This window comes from Notolabrus celidotus, chromosome 9 (assembly GCF_009762535.1).
Source record: "Notolabrus celidotus isolate fNotCel1 chromosome 9, fNotCel1.pri, whole genome shotgun sequence".
In the NCBI taxonomy this organism is placed as follows: Eukaryota; Metazoa; Chordata; class Actinopteri; order Labriformes; family Labridae; genus Notolabrus; species Notolabrus celidotus.
In genome coordinates, this window is record NC_048280.1 from 3,559,770 (window position 1) to 3,584,466 (window position 24,697).

Consider the following 24,697-nt stretch of genomic DNA (forward strand, 5'->3'; position numbering starts at 1 on the left):
TTTAGCAAGTTACAGTTGCAATGACAAACTTCCTTTAACAGGCAGAAACCTCCAGCAGGACCAGACTCATGTTAGACACACATCTGCTGAGACCGTGTTGGAGAGAGGGATAGAGGGAGATAAAGAGAGAGGGAGATGATAGTGGTGAGACGGATAGTAGTAGTTGTAGCAGCTGGAGTCTGGCACGTCCACAGCAGCAGAGATCCAGAGGAACCTACGAGACAAGGGAGCTCATGGACTCCAGAGAGGTCTATGGTTAGGAACTTTAATGGGACAGGGAGAGTTAAAGTAAGAGATAGCAGGGGGAGACAGGATTCCAGTGTGTCAGTTCCCCTGGCAGTCTAAGCCTACAGCAGCATATCTGAGAGCTGGTCAAAGCCTGATCAAGCTCTTACTATAAGCTTTATCAAAAAGGAAAGTTTGAAGCCTACTCTTAAAAGTAGATAGCTGAATCAAGTGGCAAGGACAAACTTCCTTTAACAGGCAGAAACCTCCAGCAGGACCAGACTCATGTCAGACACACATCTGCTGAGACCATGTCGGAGAGACAGAGAGAGAGAGAGAGAGAGAGAGAGAGAGAGAGAGAGAGAGAGAGAGAAAGGATAGTAGATCATCTAATTATTAGAGCAGGTGTCACTTTTAAACATCCTTTAACAGAGATGAAGAGACAGAGAGAGAGATGGGAGACGGATACTAGTAGTTGTAGCAGTGGGAGTCTGGCACGTCCACAGCTGCAGGCCGTCTACGGCAGAGGAACCTAGGAGACAAGGGGAGCTCATGGATTCTAGAAAGGTCTATGGTTAGTAACTTTAAAGGGACAGGAAGTGTTGAAGTAAGAGAGAGAGGGAGAGAGGGAGAGAGGGGATCCCAGTCTGTCAGTTCCCCGGCAGTCTAAGCCTATAGCAGCACAACTAAGAGCTGGTCCAAGCCTGATCCAGCTCTAACTATACAGTTGTTAATATATATACTGATATTATTTAGTTGATTAGTTTTTGGTTATTGTCTGATTGTCTCATGTTTGCATGGTGTAGAATTTTACCTGAACCCTGAAGTGACACTCTCTGGTACAGCAGGTGGCGGTATGCACCTTTTTAGTTTGGTTGCTGTCCGCCTTTAACTCCAGAGAAGAAGAAGACGAAGTCGTGACGTAGGTAATAAACAGGAAGTCACAGAAGGCGAGCAGACTGAGTGTTTGTGTTGGTCAAGTTTTAATTTGATCCATATATATCTATATATCTATAAACCCCACAAGGATCTAAAGATGGGGAAGCGGCAGCACCAAAAGGATAAAATGTGAGTTTCAAAGAAAGAACAGAAACTCTGACACGCGCCTGTTAGCCATGTTAGCTTGTTCATGTGTGCTAGCTAGCTAGCTTACTCTGAAACACGTTAGTCTGTTTCTGTCAACACTTCAGGTTTCACTTCATTCAGTGTGACTTTATTCTCTTCCAGTGTATTAACATGTGTGTTGTCATCTTTATAGGTACATTACATGTACAGAATACACACATTTCTACGGAGGGAAGAAAGCAGGTGAGTGTTAGCATAACGTTGAGACCCAGCGTTAGCTAACTCTGTTTATGTTTGTAGTTTTTTACATTATTGATGTTTTAACAACATGTTTCCTTACTGAACTTCTAAGAGGCTATTATTATTTACTTTATTGACAAATTCTCACTAAAATGAATCTTTTGTATCCTTTTATAGTGAAGTAACATGTTTAACAACTTAGCACATGCATACAGTAGATGTTACAATGTTACAATGTTACAATGTCATTTAGCAGACGCTTTTATCCAAAGCGACGTACATACGAGAACAAGAACAACACAAGCAAAGATCTAGACAAGAGGAAACAAGATCAGTAAGAGTAACAAAGTGCTTCAAGTCCATTTGAATGCAGGTACTGCCAAACAGTGTAAAGGCAATGCACAAAGTAAATAAGGAATTTATTTATTTTAAATAAGGAACATCTACAATGAAGCAACCAAACCATTTAAGACCTTCCATTATCATCATCAATAATTAACATCATCACAATAATGACCAAAGTACCAAGTGCTGGGTCACTCCAGACCTGAACACAGATTCCCAGAGTAGAGCAGGACAGTGTGAGTCAACTGTAGCTTGAAGACATGATCTGCCACTGGGGACAACAGTGGAGAACAGTCTAGCTAAGTGCATAGTGCTTCCTAAAGAGCTGGGTCTTTAGCTGTCTTTTGAAAGTAGAGAGGGACTCTGCAGATCGAATGGAGTTGGCCAATTCATTCCACCATTTAGGGGCAACAGAAGAGAAGAGTCCAGCTAGTGATTTTGAGGCCTTGTGTGCTGGAAGCACTAGGCGCTTTTCAGAGGCTGAGCGTAGCGGGCGAGAAGGGCAGTAGACCTGGATGAGGGGTTCCAGGTAAACTGGAGCGGTTTTGGTGACTGCTTTGTAAGTCATGATTAGAGTTTTGTATCTGATGCGAGCTGCAACTGGAAGCCAGTGTAGCGAAATGAGAAGGGGAGTGACATGAGCTGTCTTAGGCTGGTTGAAGACCAGACGTCAGATGTCTTTTGTTGCAGTCTCTGAGTTTTAGCCTCCTCTCTTTATCTGTACACATCTGTTTTAAGCTTTATTATTGTATGCTTTTACTTTTCAGAAATCCCACGGTCAAACTTCAGACGACTTCCCTTTGATCACTGCAGGTGAGAAACTCTATTTCTATCATCCCAAGGAGAAGAACACAAACTCTGCTTCTCTCTGTTTTGACTGTTTTTCCTCCTATAGTGGAGGGAACTTGGCTGCAGTATTTGTGCACAAATAAGGAGAATATTAATGTCATAAAATTACAACACAAAATCTGACTGGATATTAGTGTTCTCATTGTATTTATGCATTGTAAACAAGTTGTTTCTCTTTGTCTCAAGTTGTTTCTCTTAAACATTTCAGCTTGTGCCTTCAGCCATTCGAGTACCCTATGTGTACTGAAGAGGGAGTCATCTTTGACCTGCTGTAAGTACATCATTTTGATGTCAAAACACACAACATAATATCATGAACCCTATTTCTTTTTAACCTTTGTTTAACCAGGTTAAGATTTCATACGTCCTCTTGAGTTAGAACAGAAACTTTAAAAGTAAAAAAAGATGATCATGTTATAAACATGAAGACATATTGGATGAAGGTTTATGTAGACTTAAGTTTCAAAAACTTTGTATCAATCATATTTACCTTACATGTACTTATGTATGGTATTAGTTGGTGTCCATGTAGTTTCAGTGATCTATATTTCTTCTACACAGTAAGATACAACACACATTCCTTGCAGTATTAATGTTTTTTTAACCCTAACTTTTTTTTAAGATATATTTTTGGGCATATTTTCCTTTAATGGATAGGACAGCTGAAGAGAGACAGTAAATGTGGTGAGCAGAGAGCAAATGTGCAGCAAATGGTCGAGGTTGGAATCGAACCTGCGACCTCTGCAACGAGGGTTATAGCTCTTGTATATGGGGTGCACGCTTAGACCGCTACCAACTTTGCCCCTTTTAACCCTAACTTAACCCCAGACACTGATCACACCTGAATTAGAGGTATGGCTTCCCAAATCAAGAATTTGGACAATTCTAGCAGCACCTGTATAGAGAGTTATACAAAACTGGCTTAATACCAGTACCACCCTTTCTCTGATTGGGGATAAAGGATCACTTGTGAGGTAGATCTGTTGCACAATTGTCTGTGTCGCCAACATAAGATCAGGTTGAGATATGTAACAATGAAAACTTAGTGCTCTAAGTGTTCTACTTTAGTCTTTACTTTTGGCGTCATACTGAAAACAACATGGAGGCAAATAGTTGAAGTTCAAAAAAATGATAAGGACAGAGGATGTGTGCTGTCTAAAATGTACACTCATCTGGTTGTATGTGTTGAGATATCTGGCTGCCTCTGGTTTACCCTTTTAAAATGACTTCCTTTCTAACTCGTGTTTCAGGAGCATCGTCCCATGGATCAAGAAGTTCGGGACTAACCCCGCCACTGGAGAGGTAACTCAACTCTACTCAAGTTAAATAAATAAGCTCAATAAATGTTGTTATAACAATGATTCTAATAAGAAAAAAAACCAATCTTCATCTACTTCCTATTTAATGTGAACCTTGTGTTTCAGGTCACATGAGTACATGTAGTATTTGTCAGTAACCCTGTATAAACACTTTAACCTTATACAGAGGGAAGATATGATTACACAAGATTCAGCAACAAGCTACCTTTCATATAGATAATTGACTCACTACAGAGGATCTGTCCCGAGTTGCTTTCCTTCATTCTGCATCTGTTTTTATAGTTTTTGTTTTAATTCTAGTCACCAGCTTTCACAGAAGAAGAAACTTTATTTCCCTCTGATTTTTGTAGTCTCATTTGGTATTATATCGTTTTTATGATTGCACACTAACATCTAAGTTTTTCCTTTCCCACAGAAACTGGAAGCAAAGTCCCTCGTCAAGCTTAACTTTGCCAAGAACAGCGATGGTAAATACGCCTAATGCATGTCTATCAATCAATCAATCTTTATTTATATAGCGCCAAATCACAACAACAATATCCTCAGACTCTTTCCAAACAGAGTAGGTCTAGACCGTACTCTGTGTTCTATTATAACAAAGGCTAAGATCCAGTCCCAGACAGGATCAGATCCAGTCCCATCTTACAGACAGGACTCAGTCTGATCTCATCTTAATCCACCATGAGCAGAGCACTTTGCAGCATTTAGCAAGTTACAGTGGCAAGGACAAACTTCCTTTAACAGGCAGAAACCTCCAGCAGGACCAGACTCCTGTTAGACACACATCTGCTGAGACTGTGTTGGAGAGAGGGATAGAGAGAGAGAGGGAGAGAGAGAGGGAGGGAGAGAGGGAGAGAGGGAGAGAGGGAGAGAGGGAGAGAGAGAGAGAGAGAGAGAGAGAGAGAGAGAGAGAGAGAGAGAGGGAGAGGGAGAGAAGGAGAGGGAGAGAGAGAGAGAAGGAGAAGGAGAGGGAGAGAGATGGAGGAAGAGGGAGAGAGGGAGGAGAGGGAGAGGGAGAAGGGGAGGAAGAGAGAGAGAGAGATGGAGAGAGGGAGGGAGAGAGAGAGAGAGAGAGAGAGAGGGAGAGAGGGTGAGAGAGAGAGGGAGAGAGGGGGAGAGACAGGAGGGAGAGAGAGGGAGAGAGAGGGAGAGAGAGAGAGGGAGAGAGAGGGAGAGAGAGAGGGAGAGAGAGAGAGAGAGAGAGAGGGGGGGGGGAGGGATAGGGAGATGGATAGTAGTAGTTGTAGCAGCTGGAGTCTGGCATGTCTACAGCAGAGATCCAGAGGAAGGAGACAAAGGAGCTCAGGGACTCCAAAAAGGTCTATGGTTAGTAACTTTAATGGGACAGGAAGTGATGGGGGGTGAGATAGGATCCCGGTGTGTCAGTCTAAGTCTATAGCAGCATAACTAAGAGCTCATCCAAGCCTGATCCAGCTCTAACTATAAGCTTTATCTAAAAGGAAAGTTTGAAGCCTACTCTTAAAAGTAGAGAGGGTGTCTGCCTCCTGGACTTTGACTGGTACATGATTCCAAAGGAGAGGGGCCTGATAACTGAAGGCTCTACCTCCCATACTACTTTTAGAGACGTTAGGTACCACAAGCAGGCCTGCATGCTGGGGGGGGGGTCTACAAATGTACCCTAACCTCTAAGCTATCATTTAGGAAATAAGAACATAATGTGTGTTGATTTTTATCGTTAGAGCTGAACAAGTTTAATTTTCTGATTCTTAATCATGAAAATCAGGCGATGGTTTAGAGAGAGAAGGTCAGACTCACACTCGACTCTCTGCATCGCTGAGTGAGAGAGCAGCTTGATAGAGAAAATGTGACTTAAAGAGAGTCAGAGGGTAATTTCTGTGAGGAGAGAGGAGAGAGGAGACTCTGCTGCTCTTCTTGCTTCTGACTTTACTTTTTTTTAAATTTCATTCCAGGAAAGTATCACTGCCCCGTTATGTACAACATCTTCACAAATAACTCTCACATTGTTGCCAACAAGGTCACCGGCAACGTGTTCTCCTATGAGGTGGGTGAACTCGCACACTGTCCCTGCATTGATCCTCGCACAGATACTTTTGTGGAACAGATCGATGTCTAAAATTACACACCCAAACAAAACACACTGAGATGTTATTGATTCAGATTTCTTGCTGATACAACCCAGAACCTCAGCCCACATGGTCTCACAAGCAGCTGCCTCACGTCACATCACATTAGTTTAGCAGAGCAGATGTTTTTTTTTCTGAACAAATTGAGGATTACACGCTCTTCAGAGGCGCCTCCTCTGGTTTCACAGATACATTTGACAAACATGTTTTTCATAACTTGTTGGTTTGGAAGAAAAACAGGAGTGTAGGCTGTGATATGAATGCAGTGCTTCCCACACATAGAAGGGCGACCCACCCAAGTACATTTTTTTGCAGTCCAAGTATAATCTCTGATTTTACTTTTAATTCTCCTTATATGATCGACATCCCTGAGTTATGTTTCAGACAGTCGTTAGTCACTGCCTGACACATGCGCTGCAGGTGATCAGAGAGCACCTGCAGTATGTCCCTCCTGTTCATGCATTGATTGAAGTGCACCGTCTAGACCGTACTCTATGTTCTATTATTAACAAAGACCCAACATCAAGACAGGATAAGATCCAGTCCCATCTTACAGACAGGACTCAGTCTGATCTCATCTTAATCCACCATGAGCAGAGCACTTTGCAGCATTTAGCAAGTTACAGTGGCAAGGACAAACTTCCTTTAACAGGCAGAAACCTCCAGCAGGACCAGACTCATGTTAGACACACATCTGCTGAGACCGTGTTGGAGAGAGGGATAGAGAGAGAGGGAGAGAGGGACGGAGAGAGGGACAGAGAGAGGGACAGAGAAAGGGACGGAGAGAGGGACAGAGAGAGGGAGAGAGAGAGAGATAGAGGAAGGGAAAGGGAGAGAGAGAGGGAGAGAGAGAGAGAGAGAGGGAGGGAGGGAGGGAGAGAGAGGGAGAGAGAAGGGGAGGGAGAGGGAGAGAGAGAGGCAGAGAAAGAGAGAGGCATAGAGAGAGAGAAAGAGGCATAGAGAGAGAGAAAGAGGGATAGAGAGAGAGAAGGGGAGGGAGAGGGAGAGAGAGAGAGAAAGAGGGAGAGAGAAGGGGAGGGAGAGGGAGAGAGAGAGGGAGAGAGAAGGGGAGGCAGAGAGGGAGAGAGGCATAGAGAGAGAGGGAGAGAGAGGGAGGGAGGGAGAGGGAGAGAGAGAGAGAGAGGGAGGGAGGGAGGGAGGGAGGGAGAGGGAGAGAGAAGGGGAGGCAGAGAGAGAGAGAGGCATAGAGAGAGAGAGAGGGAGAGAGAAGGGGAGAGAGGGAGGGAGAGAGAGGGAGAGAGAGAGAGGGAGAGAGAGAGAGGGAGAGAGAGAGAGAGAGGGAGAGAGAGAGAGGAAGAGAAAGAGAGGGAGGGAGAGAGATAGTTCCAGCAGCTTGAGTCTAGCATGTCTAAGGCAGAGATCCAGAGGAACCTAGCATTTAGCAAGTTACAGCGGCAAGGACAAACTTCCTTTAACAGGCAGAAACCTCCAGCAGGACCAGACTCATGGTAGACAGCCTTAGGAGTCATCTGGTAAAAAGAAAGGCAGAAAACTCATCACATTTTCTATTTTCAAGGTTTTATTTCAAGTTTAGCTACTATTTCTCTAGATATTTTTTACTATAATGAATCAAATGTAGTATTTTTAGATAACTTGTCATTCAATGTTTAAAAAAAAAAAAACTTTTTCAGTATTTCTTTGTTCAACACAAGTTAACAAATTAGATATAAGTAATACAAAACCAACAAAAATAAGAAAAAAATGATAATAATAATAATAAACAAATAATAATAATTAATAGTACAAACAAAAAGGAAGATAAACATAAAAAATAAGGTAAATAAACAAATATAATTAATAGTCAATATTTTTAGATAATTAAAATAATCTAACAACCCCCCATTTGTGTCTCGCGATCCCCAAGGGGGTCCCGACCCACACTTGGGAACCCCTGCTCTAGAGGACACTCCGGGAACTGCATCTTTTTTAATTTCTGCTTTTTTTTTTTTCTTTGCACAGCTTAATTTGTGGGAAATACTGCATAGAGGAATGTTTTGAAATAAAGAAATGTCTGAATTATTTAATTGATTGTATGTTTTTTAACCCCTCTCTCTCCCTCCAGTCTGTGGAACAGCTCAACATTAAGACCAAAAGTTATAAAGATTTGCTGACAGACGAACCCTTCACCAGGCAGGACATCATCACTCTTCAGGTGGGGTTGTTGCTTCATTTTGGTTTACAAAATCCAAAAGCATTCCTCAAAGGAAACTTCACCTTTAACTTGATGGGAAGTTAATTTGTCTTGTCTTTTTAGGACCCAACAAACCTGGACAAATTCAACGTCTCCAACTTCTTCCACGTAAAAAACAACCTGAAGGTGTTGGATCCAGGTGAGTTATCGAACATTTCCTCCCATGTATCTGCACTGATACGGCATCAAACTCTCCTTCTTGAAAACAAAAGTGATGACCATTTCCTTGGTCTTTCCCCGGCTCTGTTTAGATGAGGAAAAAGCCAAGCTGGACCCAGCGTACCACCTTAAGACCACCAATCTGGAGACCAGGGAGACATTAGCTGAGCTGTACAAAGACTACAAGGGGGATCAGCTTCTGGCTTCCACCATGAAGGAACCAGTGGCCAAGAAGACGGACAAACTCAATGCTGTAAGTAAACCATACTATAATACATACTCAGTTCTAAACAAGAGGAGAGAGGGGAAGTATTGAAACTGGTCCTCAATGTCTAAGTAATGCTCTTGGTGGTAGACATTCAAATATTAAGGTGACCACTTGAGGTAATGTGAGCTCATTGCTCAGTCTGAGGTATCAGCTTTACATTTCAACCTGCAGCGTTGAACTTCTGACTCATGTGGCAGCAAGAGAAATGACATGACACAGGTTTATGGCATCACCTTTCCTTCATTTCCTTCACAACAAAAGAATCCAGCTCCTGTTTTAGCAGCTAGTTCCAGATCTGTGTCCGGTCCAGCTCCAACCTGCTGGGGTCCTGCTCCGTGCTCTCTCGTCCGTCAACATCCACCAGTTGTGTTTTCTGAATGCAGCACGGAGCAGGACCGCCGGACAGCTGGAGTCATGTGATCGAGGTTTTCCCGCTCTAATCACTGAATCAAGGATTCTCCTCCTCCTCCTCTACTCATCCATGTTGTCTTTCTGGTCCTCTGAAAACCTCTGACCTGTTGACTCCAGGCCTGGCTCCGCTCATCATGACTTTGGTTTGTTGTTGTTGTAGTTAAGTGAAATACGATCTGGTGATAACACAGAGTGTTTTATTCTGAAAATTAACCGGATGTTTTCACTTTGTTTTGGTGAAACCTGACTTCCTGTCCCGCTCCATCTGCTCTGTTGAGATTGATGCGTCGTGCTCCGGCACCCGGCATAAATGGAAGTCCTGTGTATCTGATCCGGTGGGCTCCGACCTGCCGGATCAGAGACGGAGCGGATCCAGTGGAAGTTAACACATTGACTAGAGTGCAACTGTCTGTGTTTTGTTCTGAAAATGAACCGGATGTTTTCATTTGGTTCCACCAGTGTGGAAATGTCACAATGTTGGGGCTTTTATACAACGATGACTCTAAAATCACCAGTTTGCTCTGACTTGAGGACTAAAGAGTTCCGGGGTCTTTTAGCCCCCAGAACTACTTTACCCTGAACTAAAAGGTTCTGTGCCCTTCAAAGCAGGGGCTTTTTAAGGGGGGGAGATTATCTACCCCTGAACTAAATTTAGACCCTGGGTCCACCTGTCGAAACGCACGTAGTTCAGGGGTAAAGTCCCTCTGGTCGAAAAACGCCTCAAGTTCAGTCTCTGATTCAGGAGGCTGACCTCTGACCTCATGGAAAGCGGCCACTTTAAAGGACTTGGAGAGTTTTCTCAACCTTTTTCCTGGATGTGACAAACTAGGGACAAGCTACGATTAATCCAAAATTCTCTTCTTCTGTTTTTACATTTCAAAATCAAAGATCATTCTTGACATTAGAAATTGGACTTTTGAGAACACAGATCCAACTTAAGACCACTTTTTGGATCTCTTAAGTCCTACAAGAGTTAAAGCTTCCTTCCATCTCCTTTTTAAGTTACTAAATCATCCACCCTCTACCTGATATTTCACTCCTTCAGATATGTTGTTCCTGCTGCCAACCATCTGATGAACGGTGTAATTTTTACAGTGTACACAAGAGGGAGCTAAACACACAGTCATACACTGACAGAACTGTCGGCAACAAGATAAACAATTGCATCCAGAAGCAGAATAAAGAACATCTACAGGACTGCGAGGGAAGATAAATAATACAACAATACAGGAGTGTGAACAGAAATGTGAAAGACTCAGTCAGTAAAAGAACATCAGGGTCCAGAATAGAAGAACATTTGTGAGTCTCATGTTTCAGCTAAGGCCTCTTTGGATATGTAAGGGGTTTTTGTCATCTTGGTTATAACGACCTCTGTGATGCTTTCAGTCATGAAAAAGGTTTAACTTTGAGGAAACAAACACAAAGATGTGTAACAAAAAAGGTCAACTGCGGCCACGCTACCACCGCGACTCTGTCCTTGAATGACTGGGAGAGGGGAGGGGGGGGGGGGGGGGGGGTGTCTGATTCAGTTTGAGCGGCGTCAACACTCCTCTTCTTATCAGCTCTCGCTTGATGCTACGCCGTGTCTGCTTTTTCTTGCGCCCAAGCTTTCCTCGGTTGCTCTCCGTCTGGAGTTCACAGTCGATGTGACGCTCTGACAGCATCTGAGAGAACGGGGAATATAGGTCAGACGGAGCATACAAGGTAAAGTCTACACTTTCATGCGCCTTCACAAGAACTGGAGCAGAAGAATGCGAAACCAGGACTGTAGTGTAGACTTTTAAAAATCCCTTTCCACGTCTCTTCTTTCATCTTCCTGAGCTCCTATTCCACTTACTTAAATAACTCCAACAAATCCCACTTCATTGTCGGGGGATATATTTGGATTTTGTGTATTACTATCCAGCGAAAGTGTTCTACTATCATTTAAACTCAAAGAACCTTAAAGCATATCTGACGCCCCTTAATTATGAGATGGTATAAATCTCCCAGGGATGAGGATGCTGCGCTCTTAATCACACAGAAGCTGCAGAGGCCGTCATTAAGGTAGTTTGCACTTGATGCACCACTTAGTGCAAACGAGGGGACCGGCCAAGTGTGTGGCTGGAAAGAGGTGTGGGCTGAGTGGAGCGATTATTCCTCCACTGGAGGATGAAGCTGCAGGCTGTTTTTAATGAGACAGTGTCTGTCCTGTCCGAGCACACTTTGAGCAGAGGACCTGCCAGACGTGTTCAGCGGATCCCGATGTCCAGTGTAATATTTCACCAATGAGCTGGAGATACAAACACAGACTGCATCGGTTTAAAAATCAAACAAACATTACAATCATTAGGTTTTTCTGCTACATAAATCAATCAAAAAGTGCATGTTACCCAGTTTTATATTTTTACAGACAAACAAAAACACATCGTACAATGACAAACACTAGAGTCCAATCCAATGAATTGATGAATTAATTAAAGGTCCTGTGAGGAGTTTTGAACTGGCTGAGAAACAGACTGAAAATGATACTGATGCCTCTTTATGACCTTCAATAGCAAACAAGACCATCAGCAACAACACTGACACCTTCTCTGTTGTCATTTTTAATGCCTGAAACCGCCCTGAGGGGGTAGGTGTCAGACCAGATGATGGACATCTCGCTTCAGAAACAGCCTTTATTTGACTGTTTTCATGGAAAAGAATCACATTGCCTGATAAAGTTGACGGTTAAAAGACAACAGAATGATGTTTTTGTTGAAAACACTACTTTTGCATGTATAGGACAAGAGATAAGAGGTATCATTTTGTGCACAAGGGGGCGCCAGAATCGATACAAAACAAAAGTTCCTCACAGCAGCTTTAAGTTATATTAGAAATAAGAAAAAAGGGAAGACTCATGAATTAAAAAGACGATATGATACATGAAAAATAAATAAATAAAATAAAATAAAAATAGAATACAAATATATGAAAAATAAAACAAAAGATAAATTAAAGCTGCTGTGAGGAACTTATGTTTTGTATCGGTTCTGGCGCTCCCTTGTGGACAAAGTGATACCTCTTATCTCTTGTCCTTTATATGCAATTAGTGTTTTCAACAAAAACCTCATCCTGTTGTCTTTAAACAGTCAACTTTATCAGGCATCCATCCATCCATCCATCCATCCATCCATTTTCTTCCGCTTATCCGGGGTCGGGTCACGGGGGTAGCCGTCCAAGCAAATTGACCCAGACATCACTCTCCCCGGCGACACTTTCCAGCTCCTCCTGGGGAATCCCGAGGCGTTCCCAGACCAGGCGGGAGATATAATCCCTCCACCGCGTTCTGGGTCTACCCCAGGGCCTTCTCCCAGTTGGACGTGCCCGGAACACCTCTAAAGGGAGGCGTCCGGGAGGCATCCTTATCAGATGCCCGAACCACCTTGACCTCTACTCCAAGCTCCCTCCGGATGTCCGAGCTCCTGACCCTATCTCTAAGGCTGAGCCCAGACACCCTTCGCAGAAAACTCATTTCAGCCGCTTGTATCCGCGATCTTATCCTTTCGGTCATGACCCACAGCTCATGACCATAGGTGAGGGTTGGAACGTAGACCGACTGGTAAATCGAAAGCTTTACCTTCCGGCTCAGCTCCCTCTTCACCACTATGGTCCGATACAACGTCCGCATCACTGCCGACGCCGCACCAATCCGCCTGTGGATCTCGCGCTCCATTTTACCCTCACTAGCGAACAAGACCCCGAGATACTTAAACTCCCCCACTTGGAGCAAAGTCTCACTCCCCACCGAGAGAGAGCAATCCACCGTTTTTATCAGGGAATGTGATTATTTTCCATGAAAACAGTCAAAGTCTGTTTCTGAAGTGAGATGTCCATCATCTGGTCTGACACCTACCCCCTCAGGGCGGTTTCAGGCATTAAATATGACAACAGAGAAGGTGTCAGTGTTGTTGCTGATGGTCTTGTTTGCTATTGAAGGTCATAAAGAGGCATCGGTATCATTTTCAGTCTGTTTCTCAGCCAGTTCAAAACTCCTCACAGGGCCTTTAAAATTAAATTAAAATTAAATTTAAAAAAATAAGAATAAAATTAATATTTCCAACAAACAAAATCTTGAAATTAATGTTTATATCTTGCCTTATGAAACATACAGTTTTGCTCATAAGTTTACATACCCTGGCAGAATTTGTGATTTTTTTTTGCCATTTTTCAGAGAATATGAATGATAAGAGAAAACCTTTTTTTTCCCCACTCATGGTCAGTGGCGGCTCTGGGAGGGGCCAATAGGGGCCAGTGCCCCTGTAAAACTGAACCTGGACCCCCCTGTGGCCCCCCCTCCACACCAAACAAATATTATACAATAAAAAAAGCTTCGGTATCGCGCTGATGTTACAGGCGGAACACATGCCTGTGCCACTTGGTTCCAGTCCCTTAGAGCGCTAAGGGACTCATGTTGAGTGTAAACATCCAAACAGCTGCTGTCAGTCTGCATGTTGATCTAGTACACAGTAGTATATATGTCTAGTATATAGGGATGCACTGATGCTTTGCCAGTTTGTTCTCAGCCGGTCCTCGCCCCTCTCAGTCTCTTTTGTCAGGGTTGAATGTGTCCCTCTGACAACACCCTTGGCCCCAGCCTGCCCCCCCCCCCAGTAAAATTGGTCTAGAACCGCCACAGCTCATGGTTAGTGGTTGGGTGAACAACTGTATTTACTCTTCCATCCATCCATCCATCCATTATCTTGACTGCTTATCCCGTTGGGGGTCACGGGGGGCTGGAGCCTATCCCAGCTGGCTATGGGCGGAAGGCAGGGTACCCCCTGGACAGGTCGCCAACCTACCACAGGGCTAACACAGAGAGACATACAACCAACCATGCACACACTCACACATACGGGCAATTTAGAGTGATCAATCAACCTGGTGAGCATGTTTTTGGACCGTGGGAGGAAGCTGGAGTACCCGGAGAGAACCCACGCATGCACGGGGAGAACATGCAAACTCCACACAGAAAGGCACCTGCCCGGCTGGGGATTCGAACTAAGAACCTTCTAGCTGTGAGGCAACAGCGCTACCCACTGCACCACCGTGCAGCCCTCTATTTACTCTTTTTATATCATAATGACAAACAGAAACTACCAAAGAAATCATAAATTCTGCCAGGGTATGTAAACTTATGAGCACAACCGTATATTACATTAGTGGCATCGGTTTTCATCGCTAATTCATCTGCCAGTTTATCCATTTCTCTATTTGCTTTGAGTTAAAAAAAATGAAGCCTGTAAGCCAAACAGTCAACACTGCAAAAACACAAATCTAACAAGAGTATTTGTTTGATTTTGAGGCAAAATATCTGATTCAATCAGATGTTACAAGCAGAAGATAAAGCCTGAGTAGCTGCAGCAGAATTCTGGCTTTACTTTTTGCTTCTTATAGAGTGAAGTTAGATGTTATATCTGGACTTGTCAGGTGAATGTGGCTCTAATCAAATGTAATGACATATTTAGACTAGAAGTTGGACAAAAAGACTCTGTACGATTTGAGTTCTTTTGCAATGAATGACTTATTGATATAAAACCAAAGCTGCAGATTATTTTGTTAGAGAAGCTGCATCCGTCTGAGCTGAAAGGCAAGATTTTCAATTTAAAAGTTGATCCTGTGCAGCCCTCGCCTGCACTCATGAGCTTAAGGTAGCGTGCTTAGGAGTGACACCAGGGATAAAAGCCTCCTGAATGAGTTTCCCTTATTGGGTAGTTTGGCACAGGCATAAGGACGGGTAAGGAGGTCAGACATCTTGGATTCAGGCATCTGATCAGGGCGGCTCCCTTTTTGGAAGTTTTTCTGAGCACGTCTAACATCTGACTTCCACCAGATCCGTCACAGCACCAGATCTGATAGGTTTCTATTCTAGTCAATGTGTTAACTTCCACTGGATCTGCTCCGTCTCTGATCCGGCAATTCGGAGCCCTCTGGATCGATCAGAAACACAAGACTTCTATTTTTGACGGATCCCGGAGCACAACGCATCAATCTCAACAGAGCAGATGGAGCGGGACAGGAAGTCAGGCACCAAATTAAGTTAATTTTCAGAATCAAACACTCTGTGTTATCACCAGATCGTATTTCACTTAACTACAACAACAAACCAAAGTCATGATGAGCGGAGCCAGGCCTGGAGTCAACAGGTCAGAGGTTTTCAGAGGACCAGAAAGACAACATGGATGAGGAGAGGAGGAGGAGGAGAATCCTTGATTCAGGGATTACAGCGGGAGAACCTCGGTCACATGACTCCAGCTGTCCGGTGGTCCTGCTGCGTGCTGCGTTCTGAAAACGCAACCAGTGGGTGTTGACGGACGAGAGAGAGCACGGAGCAGGACCCCAGCAGATCGGTCACGGATCTGGTGGAATTTGTCCATAACCAGGAGGAGACCCGGGGCAGACCTGTGTCCACTTTGTAGCCTCTTCTCTCAGTTCTCAAACACGTCACACCGGGCGCAGGTGTCCTTTTGAAGAGGGTCCTGAACCATGCAGGTGTCAGTACAACTAAAAACAGACAAATCCCCTCAAATTTCCACATCTTAGTCAAATAAAGTTTAGCTTAGATGAGCAGAATATCTCTGCCCAAACACATGACCCTCTATTTACTTGATCCATGTGACCACACAATAAACCAAATCATACACCAATAACCAATAACACCAAAAACATACAATAGATACTATGAACCTTTCAAAGAATTCATAGCTCCTAGAGGAGGGGTTTTACCTCAAAGTGCATTTCTCAAGTCCACCATATACTCAGCAAATAGAGAGTAGGCTGGTAGTTGGAGAGGTGCCCTTGAATAAGCCTCCAAACCCCCTACGTGTCCAAGGCGCTGTGCCCATCTGTGCCACTGAACCCCTTCAACCGTGGCATCTCTCTGAGTCGATGCAAGGTCCTGCTGTGTTTGTATCCTCAGTTACGATCCACCGATGATGACCCTGAGGCTTTTATTTTGTTAATTTGTCTATTTGGCTGAATGAAATGCATGAGTCATTGCTTCATAATGTGAATAAAGTAGAAGCCTTGCATACAGGTGTTGAGCCATAGCTGATTTGCAACCTCTGCCTCGGGTTGTGTGAGGTCTTCTCAGTCTAAAGGGAAGTGAAGTACAGTGCTGTGAAAAAAGTATTTGCCCCCTTCCTCATTTCTGATATTTTTCACACTGTTTCAGATCATCAAATACATTTTAATATTAGGTAAAGACAACCAGAGTAAACACTGAATGCAGTTTATAAATGATGTATTATTTTTTAAGGGGAAAAAGTGACCCAAACCCACCTGAGCCTCTCTGAAAAAGTAATTGCCCCCTAAACCTAGTAACTGATTTTGCCACCCTTGGAGGCAACAACTTCAATCAAGTGTTTGTGATAACTGGCGATGAGTCTTTCAGATCGGTCTTGATAAATTTTGGCTCACTCTTCTTTACAGGATTGTTTTAAAGGTGACATATCACGCTTTTTTCATCAATATATATTGGTCTAAGAGGTCCCCAAAACATGTCTTTAAAGTTTATGCTCAAAAAAACACTTTGAAATCAGATTTTGGTCTGCCTGAAAAACCCTCTTCTTCATTCCTCCTCAGAACAGTCTGTTTTCTCTCTGACCACGCCCCCTCAGGAAGTGGATGTGCCCTCGGCTCTCCAACACGTTGATCTAATGTTTACATGTTGGCTGAATATACACGGCTGCTCAGAGATCACGTTACTTCAACCCTCTGAATCTGATCCAGAATCTGATCCTGACGGAGAGGCGCCTGTAGCAGGACCTTTCTGAACCATTGGTCACAGATTTAGTGTTTCTTGTTGTTTTATTTGTCAGTATGTCGACGTGTGTCTTGGTACACAGCTACAAACATGTAGCTATGTGGCTATGCTAACTAGCGCTAGCACTTATCCATGATAAATAAAAATCATCCACTAGATCTTCAAATCTGCAGACGTGGGGAGTAAAACCGACCTCTGCCAGAAAGGCAGCAGGACCTTTCTGAACCATTGGTCACAGATTCTGTGTTTCTTGTTGTTTTATTTGTCAGTATGTCGACGTGTGTCTTGGTACACAGCTACAGCTACAGCTACGACATGTAGCTATGTAGCTATGCTAACTAGTGCTAGCACTTATCCATGATAAATAAAAATCATCCACTAGATCTTCAAATCTGCAGACGTGGGGAGTAAAACCGACCTTTGTGTTTATTAAGACAGCCTACAACTAGCATGCCTCCCTCCTAAGCTCCTTGTTAGCACACGTGTGCAGGTAATGAAAAACAGAGGAGGGGTTGAGTTGTATTTTATACAGTCTATGGGCTGAACAAGCTCCGAGCTCTGACTCAGTGACAGACCGGATATTGTTGTGACGTAACAAAAACACTGAAGTCTGAAACGGCTCGTTTCAGCACACATTTACAGAAAGTTGTAGAAATCAGAACAGGGGCAGAATGGATTATTTTCATTCTTGGGGGGTTTGTAGACAGGGACACATATTTCAGGTAGAGAACCATTAAAAAGTCCATTTTGCATGATTTGTCACCTTTAAGTACAGTACTCAAGTAAATTCTCTTTATTACTGTCCACCATTGGAAATCAGGAAGTGGGCAAATACTTTTTCACAGTTCAAAGCTGGAACGAAACTGGATGACTGAGAACCTTCACAGACATTCTTTTCCACAGCACTGTATTTCTCCTTCCTGGCTTTTTAGGACCACTGAAGACCGATAACAAACACCATGGAGTATTCATTATCAGGAAAAGTAGAAGACAAAAAAAGCCTGCCTCACAAACCCTGCTGCTATTTTTTTATTTTCCTCCCTTGTTTTCCCCAGGCCCACTACTCGACAGGCAGAGTCTCTGCCTCCTTCACCTCCACAGCCATGACTCCTGCAACAGTCCACGAAGCAGGCAAGTGAACACCTCACACACAAACAAACCCTCTGCGTATTCCCAGCAGACTGAAAACCTTCGCCTGGCCTTCTCTCTCTCTGGTAGCTTTAATCTTTATTTTATCCAGCGAACACAGCGGCTAGTCACGCCTGCTCTTTCTGCAGCTTCGGCGCTCACACACAGCTGAGTGTGGCTGCATGTGGGAGCTGCTCTGTTCGACTGTGTGTGTTCTCCTGTCAGTCTCCGAGCTGCTCCATGAGAGAGATTTGCTGTTACGCAACTTGCATAGTAGGTTCAGTACACTTCAGAGGAGGAGGACGGTGTTTGGATTTAGTGACCCAGTTCAGCTTTTTGAAGAAGAGAGTTCCGTCGTTTACTTTTAGGGATGTACGTCTTAGTCTAAGCACCGGAGCACTGAGACATGTTACAGAGACAGTCTTATATATGTGAAGTGGTATGCAGAGAGGGGTTGATATTAGAACTTCAAGCATGAATGAATCCCATTCCACCTCCAGATTAACTCCCAATTATTTCCGTTAATGATTAATTAGTGTGAGTAATTTCTTTAAAGCTCGTTTTTGGATGTTTATGTCTTAATTTAGCAAAAAGACAGTGAGTAGAATGGGAAACTGGGAAGGGAGAGCCAGGAATGACATCAACAAACAATGGCCGCCCACTGTGAGGACTACAGCTTCTGTACACAGGGCACAGGATTTATCTACTGCGCTAAAGTGGAAGCTGATTTCAGGGTTTATTTTATTTTAAGCTCAAATTCTTTGTTTCTAGCATCTTGAATGTGATTTTTATTCCTCTGATTACTGTCTTCCTCTATGACATCTATAAACGAAGTCATTATAGGACATCAGATTTGGTTTTGAGAAACACTGATGGGCATTTTACACCCTTTTTCTGCCACTTTAACAACAGATGATTAACAAACAGGACTCAGTCTGATCTCATCTTAATCCACCATGAGCAGAGCACTTTGTAGCATTTAGCAAGTTACAGTGGCAAGGACAAACTTCCTTTAACAGGCAGAAACCTCCAGCAGGACCAGACTCATGTTAGACACACATCTACTGAGACCGTGTTGGAGAGAGGGATAGAGAGAGATGAAGAGAGAGAGAGATGATAGTGGTGAGACAGATAGTAGTAGTTGTAGCAGCTTGAGTCTGGCAGGTCAGCATTTAGCAAGTTACAGGGGCAAGGACAAACTTCCTTTAACAGGCAGAAACCTCCAGCAGGACCAGACTCATGTTAGACACACATCTGTTGGAGAGAGGGATAGAGGGAGATAGTTGTGTGGGCGAGACATTTAAAGCTCTCTATAGCAGACCTGTTAATACCGTGCGACCCACCACGTACGTTGAGATTCTCAAGCAGACGTTCACTGTGTGTCTTAAATGCCAAAACAAAAACAAAAAGGGACAGAGCGTTTGAAGTGAGGGATCCAAAACTATGGAACTATCTGCCAGAGTCAGTGATCACTTTAAATCCCTTCTTAATACATACTTTCATTGCAGAGCCTTTCCTGATTTTACTGGAACTTTATTTTACTTTTTGCCTTTTTTGTATATATTTTTTTATTAATTTTCAAAGTGGACATCAACAACAACAACAACAACAACAAAAAAACAGAAACTAGAAAGACATAAAAAAACAACAAAAAAACAACAACAACACACATCAGTACAAGACAAAGAAGATAAAAGACGAAAAAGACAGAACACCAAAACAATCCACAAGATACAAACAAAACAAGACAAGAAGACAATAACCCGACAGCCCCCAGATCAAGACTCACAACCAGACAGCAACACCCTATAGCACATGCCGCTCAAGTAGCAAAACACACACTGGCAAAGAGGTAAACTTATACAAGGCATCGTGCCACAAGCCCTTCCCAAAGAGGGCTAACGGCAACCCGCCATAAACAGCAAAAGGGGATGGGAAAATGCAATTCTTATTTATAAAATAGGGTTCAGATTGAGAGGTACTCCGCCTTTTTGTAACAAAGCTGTAATTTCATTGGGTAGATAAACTAAGACTGGTTGCCAAATTTCAAAAAAATATCTGCTGTTCCCTTTTAACTTTGAGGAGAGACTTTTTGCCTTTTTAAAAAAATATATATATTAAAAAAAATATCCTGTAGAGTTCTTTTATGTCTTTTAAAAAAATGTTTAATTTCTTGATCTTGCCTTGTGTGATTTTATGACTTGCTTGTTCTATTTCACTGCCCATGTAAAGCACGTTGTAAACTGTTTTTTCAGAGGTGCCCTATAAAAAAGTTATTATCATTATTATAATTATTAGAAGTATAATAATGATAATTATTATTATTATTACTATTATTATAATTTTTATTATTATTTTGTATTATAATACAATAATAATAATTATTATTATGGTAATAATACTTATTATTATTATAATTAATATGATAACAATCATTATTATTATCACAATAATTATCATTATTAGTATGATAATTATTATGATAATAATACGTATTATTATTATTATTATGATTATAATTGTTAGCATTATTATGACTAGCATTAATAATATTGTTATTGTTGTTATCATTATTATTATTATTTCTGTTATTTTTTGATATTGTTATTATTATAATGGTAATAATTATTATTATAATTATAATAATAATAATTATTATTATTATTATTATGATTATTATTATTATTATTATTATTATTATTATTATTACCAATACTATTGTTGTTGTTGTTGTTGTTGTTGTTAATTTCATCAGCCATCACTAAAATAAAACAGATAGTTCTCATTCAAAGAGCGTTGATCAGAGACTAACACTTGATACGTTGGAATAACAACGTCCTGACTGATCTATTGAATATTAACATACTTTTTTAAAATGAGTGAGCTTGACAGCTCAAATCAGAAAAGTTTTCAAATAATGTCATTTTTTCGTGTTTTTATATTTCAGACGCCATCGCAGACGACACTGTACGCTACCAGTACGTGAAGAAAAAGGGATACGTCCGTGTGCACACCAACAAAGGGGACCTGAATGTGGAGCTACACTGTGATAAGGTAATAACATATATTTGCTCCCAAATAACTGAAAGAAATAACACCCTGCTTGCTGTAAATCGAGGGAGATTGCTTCAGTTGTCCTAGTTTCCTCAACGTAAGAAGAGATAACCTTAGAGCGGGATTTACATCCTTTCTTGTGTAACTGGCTGAGCCCCTTATGGTTTCTAAGAATTTCCACATGTTTTCAGAAGGATAGAATAACAAGGAAGAGGGTCTTTGAAGTTCAGACATGGAGTGTGTAGTTTCAAGAAGTCAGAAACCAGGCTGGTGAGCTGATATCATTTCACCGAGAAATCAAAGTTTGAGAGGAACACCCTGACCCGTGAGAGGTGCAGTTTTATAAACGAGGTCTGCACTTTCTGACCTCAGACTCTGCTGATTTAATATGCTGGTGCAGGTTTTGGGAATAATGTTGTTGTGGTGTTGGTTTGGCCCGAGTCGATGATTAAATGGTATTCAGGGGGGAATTTTCCCAAACACTGAAATCAGCCTCTTGCAGAGTCAGTCCCCCGGGTTGCCAGGTTTACACCTTGGCAGAAATGTGTGCCTCTTTTTTTTTAAGGTGAGGTGTGGGGCTCCAGAGAGACAACATGAGTTCCAGGAATGCATTTCTGCCCCGGTAACCAGGCGCTTCATGTGCTATGTTTTCATTGGCTTCTGAGCTGTCGAATCAGAATAATGAGGGGAACGTTGCAGCGGTTAGACAACCTGCCCTCAGAGCCTCCCATCCTCCTCCTCCTCCTCTCCCGCCCCCCCAACCTTACTCCCTAGTGGTTTTCACACAAGATTACAGCTCTATTTGTGGCCTGCTGTTTATGAATTAATGAGTGCTGTTTCACTGTCACATAGACTCTCAGTCAAACCGATCCAGAACCCGCCTCTCTGTAAAGTGCCCAGTGCTGCTTACCCAGCTAAAGATGTTTCAATCATCAATGCCCTCGTTGTCCCCGCCGGGCGTGAAATGCGAGACGTTGGAGATCGAGTTCTGTACCTTAGTCACACATGATGTAGAGGAAGGAAGATTCAAAAGCACTACACATACGGTAGATCGTCTTCACCTGTGTGGGATGAAATGAGAAGCTATGACAGAAAACTTATGATAGCAATAATTCATCAGATCCTCCAGTTGCAGATTTGGGTGAAAACTTAAATAATTAAAGCGCCTGTGAGGAACTTCAAGCCTGCGTTGAAGGAATTTGGCGCCCCCTTTGGATAAACATGCACATCTTATCTCTAACTCCAGACTCTTACTCCAGAGCCTCCTCCTGCTTTCTTCTGACAGTCACTCACTGTGAATCTTCGCTGTGGAAAATGTCAACAAAGGCTGTTTCTGCAACTAACTTCATCCGACACCTTCACAGCAACGACAGAAATGAGCAGTATCCAATCAATCCACATCAATTCTCACATCGAACACCAGGGAGAAGGTTTATGACTTCTGTTTTTGTTGTAATACATAAAAAACATACTTTGGAAACGTTCAGCTGAGAGAGTAACATGCTGGGGTTTGAAGAAGAGATAGGTTGCATTTTTGTCGAGTATTTGTCAGTGAATTCAACTCAGATATGTTAAGACTGAGAGGAAATGGGGAAATGACTCTTGGTGCACAAATACGTTTTCAGGAGAGACTTCCTTTACACATGCTTTCACATCGAAGCATCAATACTGATTTCAGTTTGTTCACAACCAGCAAAAAAGCTCCTCACATGAGCTTAAAAACAAGAAGTTTAGGTTTCTACATGAGCTGATAACATGCTAAGACTGAGACTAAAGAGGCAAACTCAAAGATCCCAGTTTAGTTTCTTATAAGGACTTCCCAATGCCGATCTCAGCCTTCAGATCGGAGCCGATCTGGTTGTTTTTTAATTGATCGGTATTTTACGGTGGCCCTGAAGGACAAAACAAATTTACCAAAGATGAAACACTTTTACAAAGTTGGAGACAAATTTACCCCCTCCACACATTTTCTATGGAGTTGAGGTCTGGAGACTGGCTAGGCCACTCCAGGACCTTGTTATGGAGCCACTCCTTCGTTGCCCGAGCGGTGTGTTTGGGATCATTGTCATGCTGGAAGACCCAGCCACGTTCCATCTTCAATGCTCTCACTGATGGAAGGAGGTTTTGGCTTAAAATCTCACGATACATGGCCCCGTTCATTCTTCCCTTAACACGGATCAGTCGTCCTGTCCCCTTTGCAGAAAAACAGCCCCAAAGCATGAGGTTTCCACCCCCATGCTTCACAGTAGGTATGGTGTTCTTGGGATGCAACTCAGCATTCTTCTTCCTCCAAACACGACAAGTTGAGTTTTTACCAAAGAGTTCTATTTTGGTTTCATCTGACCACATGATATTCTCTCCCAATCCTCTTCTGGATCATCCATATGCTCTCTGGCAAACTTCAGACGGGCCTGGACATGTACTGGCTTAAGCAGGGGGACACGCCTGGCGCTGCAGGATTTGAGTCCCAGAAGAAAAGTAAACAAATAATATAAGTAAACTAAAGAGGCAAAGTCAAAGATCTGAGTTTAGTTTCTCATAAGGACTTCCCGATCCCGATCTCAGCCTTCAGATCGGAGCCGATCTGGTTGTTTTTTAATTGATCGGTATTTTACGGTGGCCCTGAAGGACAAAACAAATTTACCAAAGATTAAACACTTTTACAAAGTTGGAGACAAATTTAAATTTTGGAAAACATTTTTACATTTAAAAATAAAAATAAAAAATCACATTACAAAAACACTTTTACCAAGGCCAAAACAAATTTTCATTTAAGAAAACACATTTTAACACAAAGAAAAAAAACAAAGCACACTTTTACCATTCCCGAAAAATATTTACATTCATTTTGAGCGTAAAGGGGATGTACCAAACACTAGAAGTGATCCGGTACCAAACGTTGCTCAGTTTGGTTTCTCTCCATCCAAACAAACTAAATGACCCCTCACTCCATCACTCCGGGATCACCTCCGGTGTTTGGTACATTCTCTTTCCATTAAAAATAAATGCAAATTTGTTTCAGAAATGGTAAAAGTGTTCCGTCGTTTGTAAAATTGTCTCACTGCTTGTAAAAGTGTTTTTTTATTTTGTAATTTTGTTTTCTTAAATGAAAATTTGTTTTCCAAAATGTGAATTTGTCTGCAACTTTGTAAAAGTATTTCATCTTTTGTAAATTTGTTTTGTCCTTCAGGGCCACCGTAGTATTTGAACCGATCGTCTCATCTAATCATTTATGTCCGCTGTCACTGAACACAATTTGCAGCTGAAGGCTAACGAGTATAATTGAGCATTCTGAGTTTGCTTAACCACGATTTAAATGTTATTGTAGAACTCACATGAGCACCGCCACACGCATTACAGAAAAGCATCTGCTCTACGCACCCTACTGTAACTCTCCAGGGACATACGGTTCAAAAAGACAAAAACATAAACCAAACACAGAATCTCGCTGTCTCTCCCAATGTTTACGTTCTCTGTCTCTCAGTCGGATTCAACCGTTGTGAATCCCACACTGCCTCGTGAGAGTTGCGTTCA

The 24,697-nt window shown here is 42.4% G+C and overlaps 1 protein-coding gene across 1 annotated transcript in view; it reads left to right on the forward strand.

Moving 5' to 3' along the window:
• Positions 1-1,128: 1,128 nt before the first annotated feature.
• The window catches only part of ppil2 (peptidylprolyl isomerase (cyclophilin)-like 2), a 60,319-nt gene continuing 36,750 nt past the window's right edge, over positions 1,129-24,697 (forward strand). Inside the window, exons 1-12 of the mRNA XM_034692341.1 lie at positions 1,129-1,293; positions 1,484-1,533; positions 2,643-2,688; positions 2,933-2,995; positions 3,975-4,026; positions 4,459-4,510; positions 5,975-6,066; positions 8,232-8,321; positions 8,424-8,499; positions 8,612-8,772; positions 18,037-18,112; positions 21,057-21,163. Coding sequence (XP_034548232.1) covers positions 1,262-1,293; positions 1,484-1,533; positions 2,643-2,688; positions 2,933-2,995; positions 3,975-4,026; positions 4,459-4,510; positions 5,975-6,066; positions 8,232-8,321; positions 8,424-8,499; positions 8,612-8,772; positions 18,037-18,112; positions 21,057-21,163 — 897 coding nt within the window. The 5' untranslated portion in view covers positions 1,129-1,261. The remainder of the gene's footprint in view (positions 1,294-1,483; positions 1,534-2,642; positions 2,689-2,932; positions 2,996-3,974; positions 4,027-4,458; positions 4,511-5,974; positions 6,067-8,231; positions 8,322-8,423; positions 8,500-8,611; positions 8,773-18,036; positions 18,113-21,056; positions 21,164-24,697) is intronic.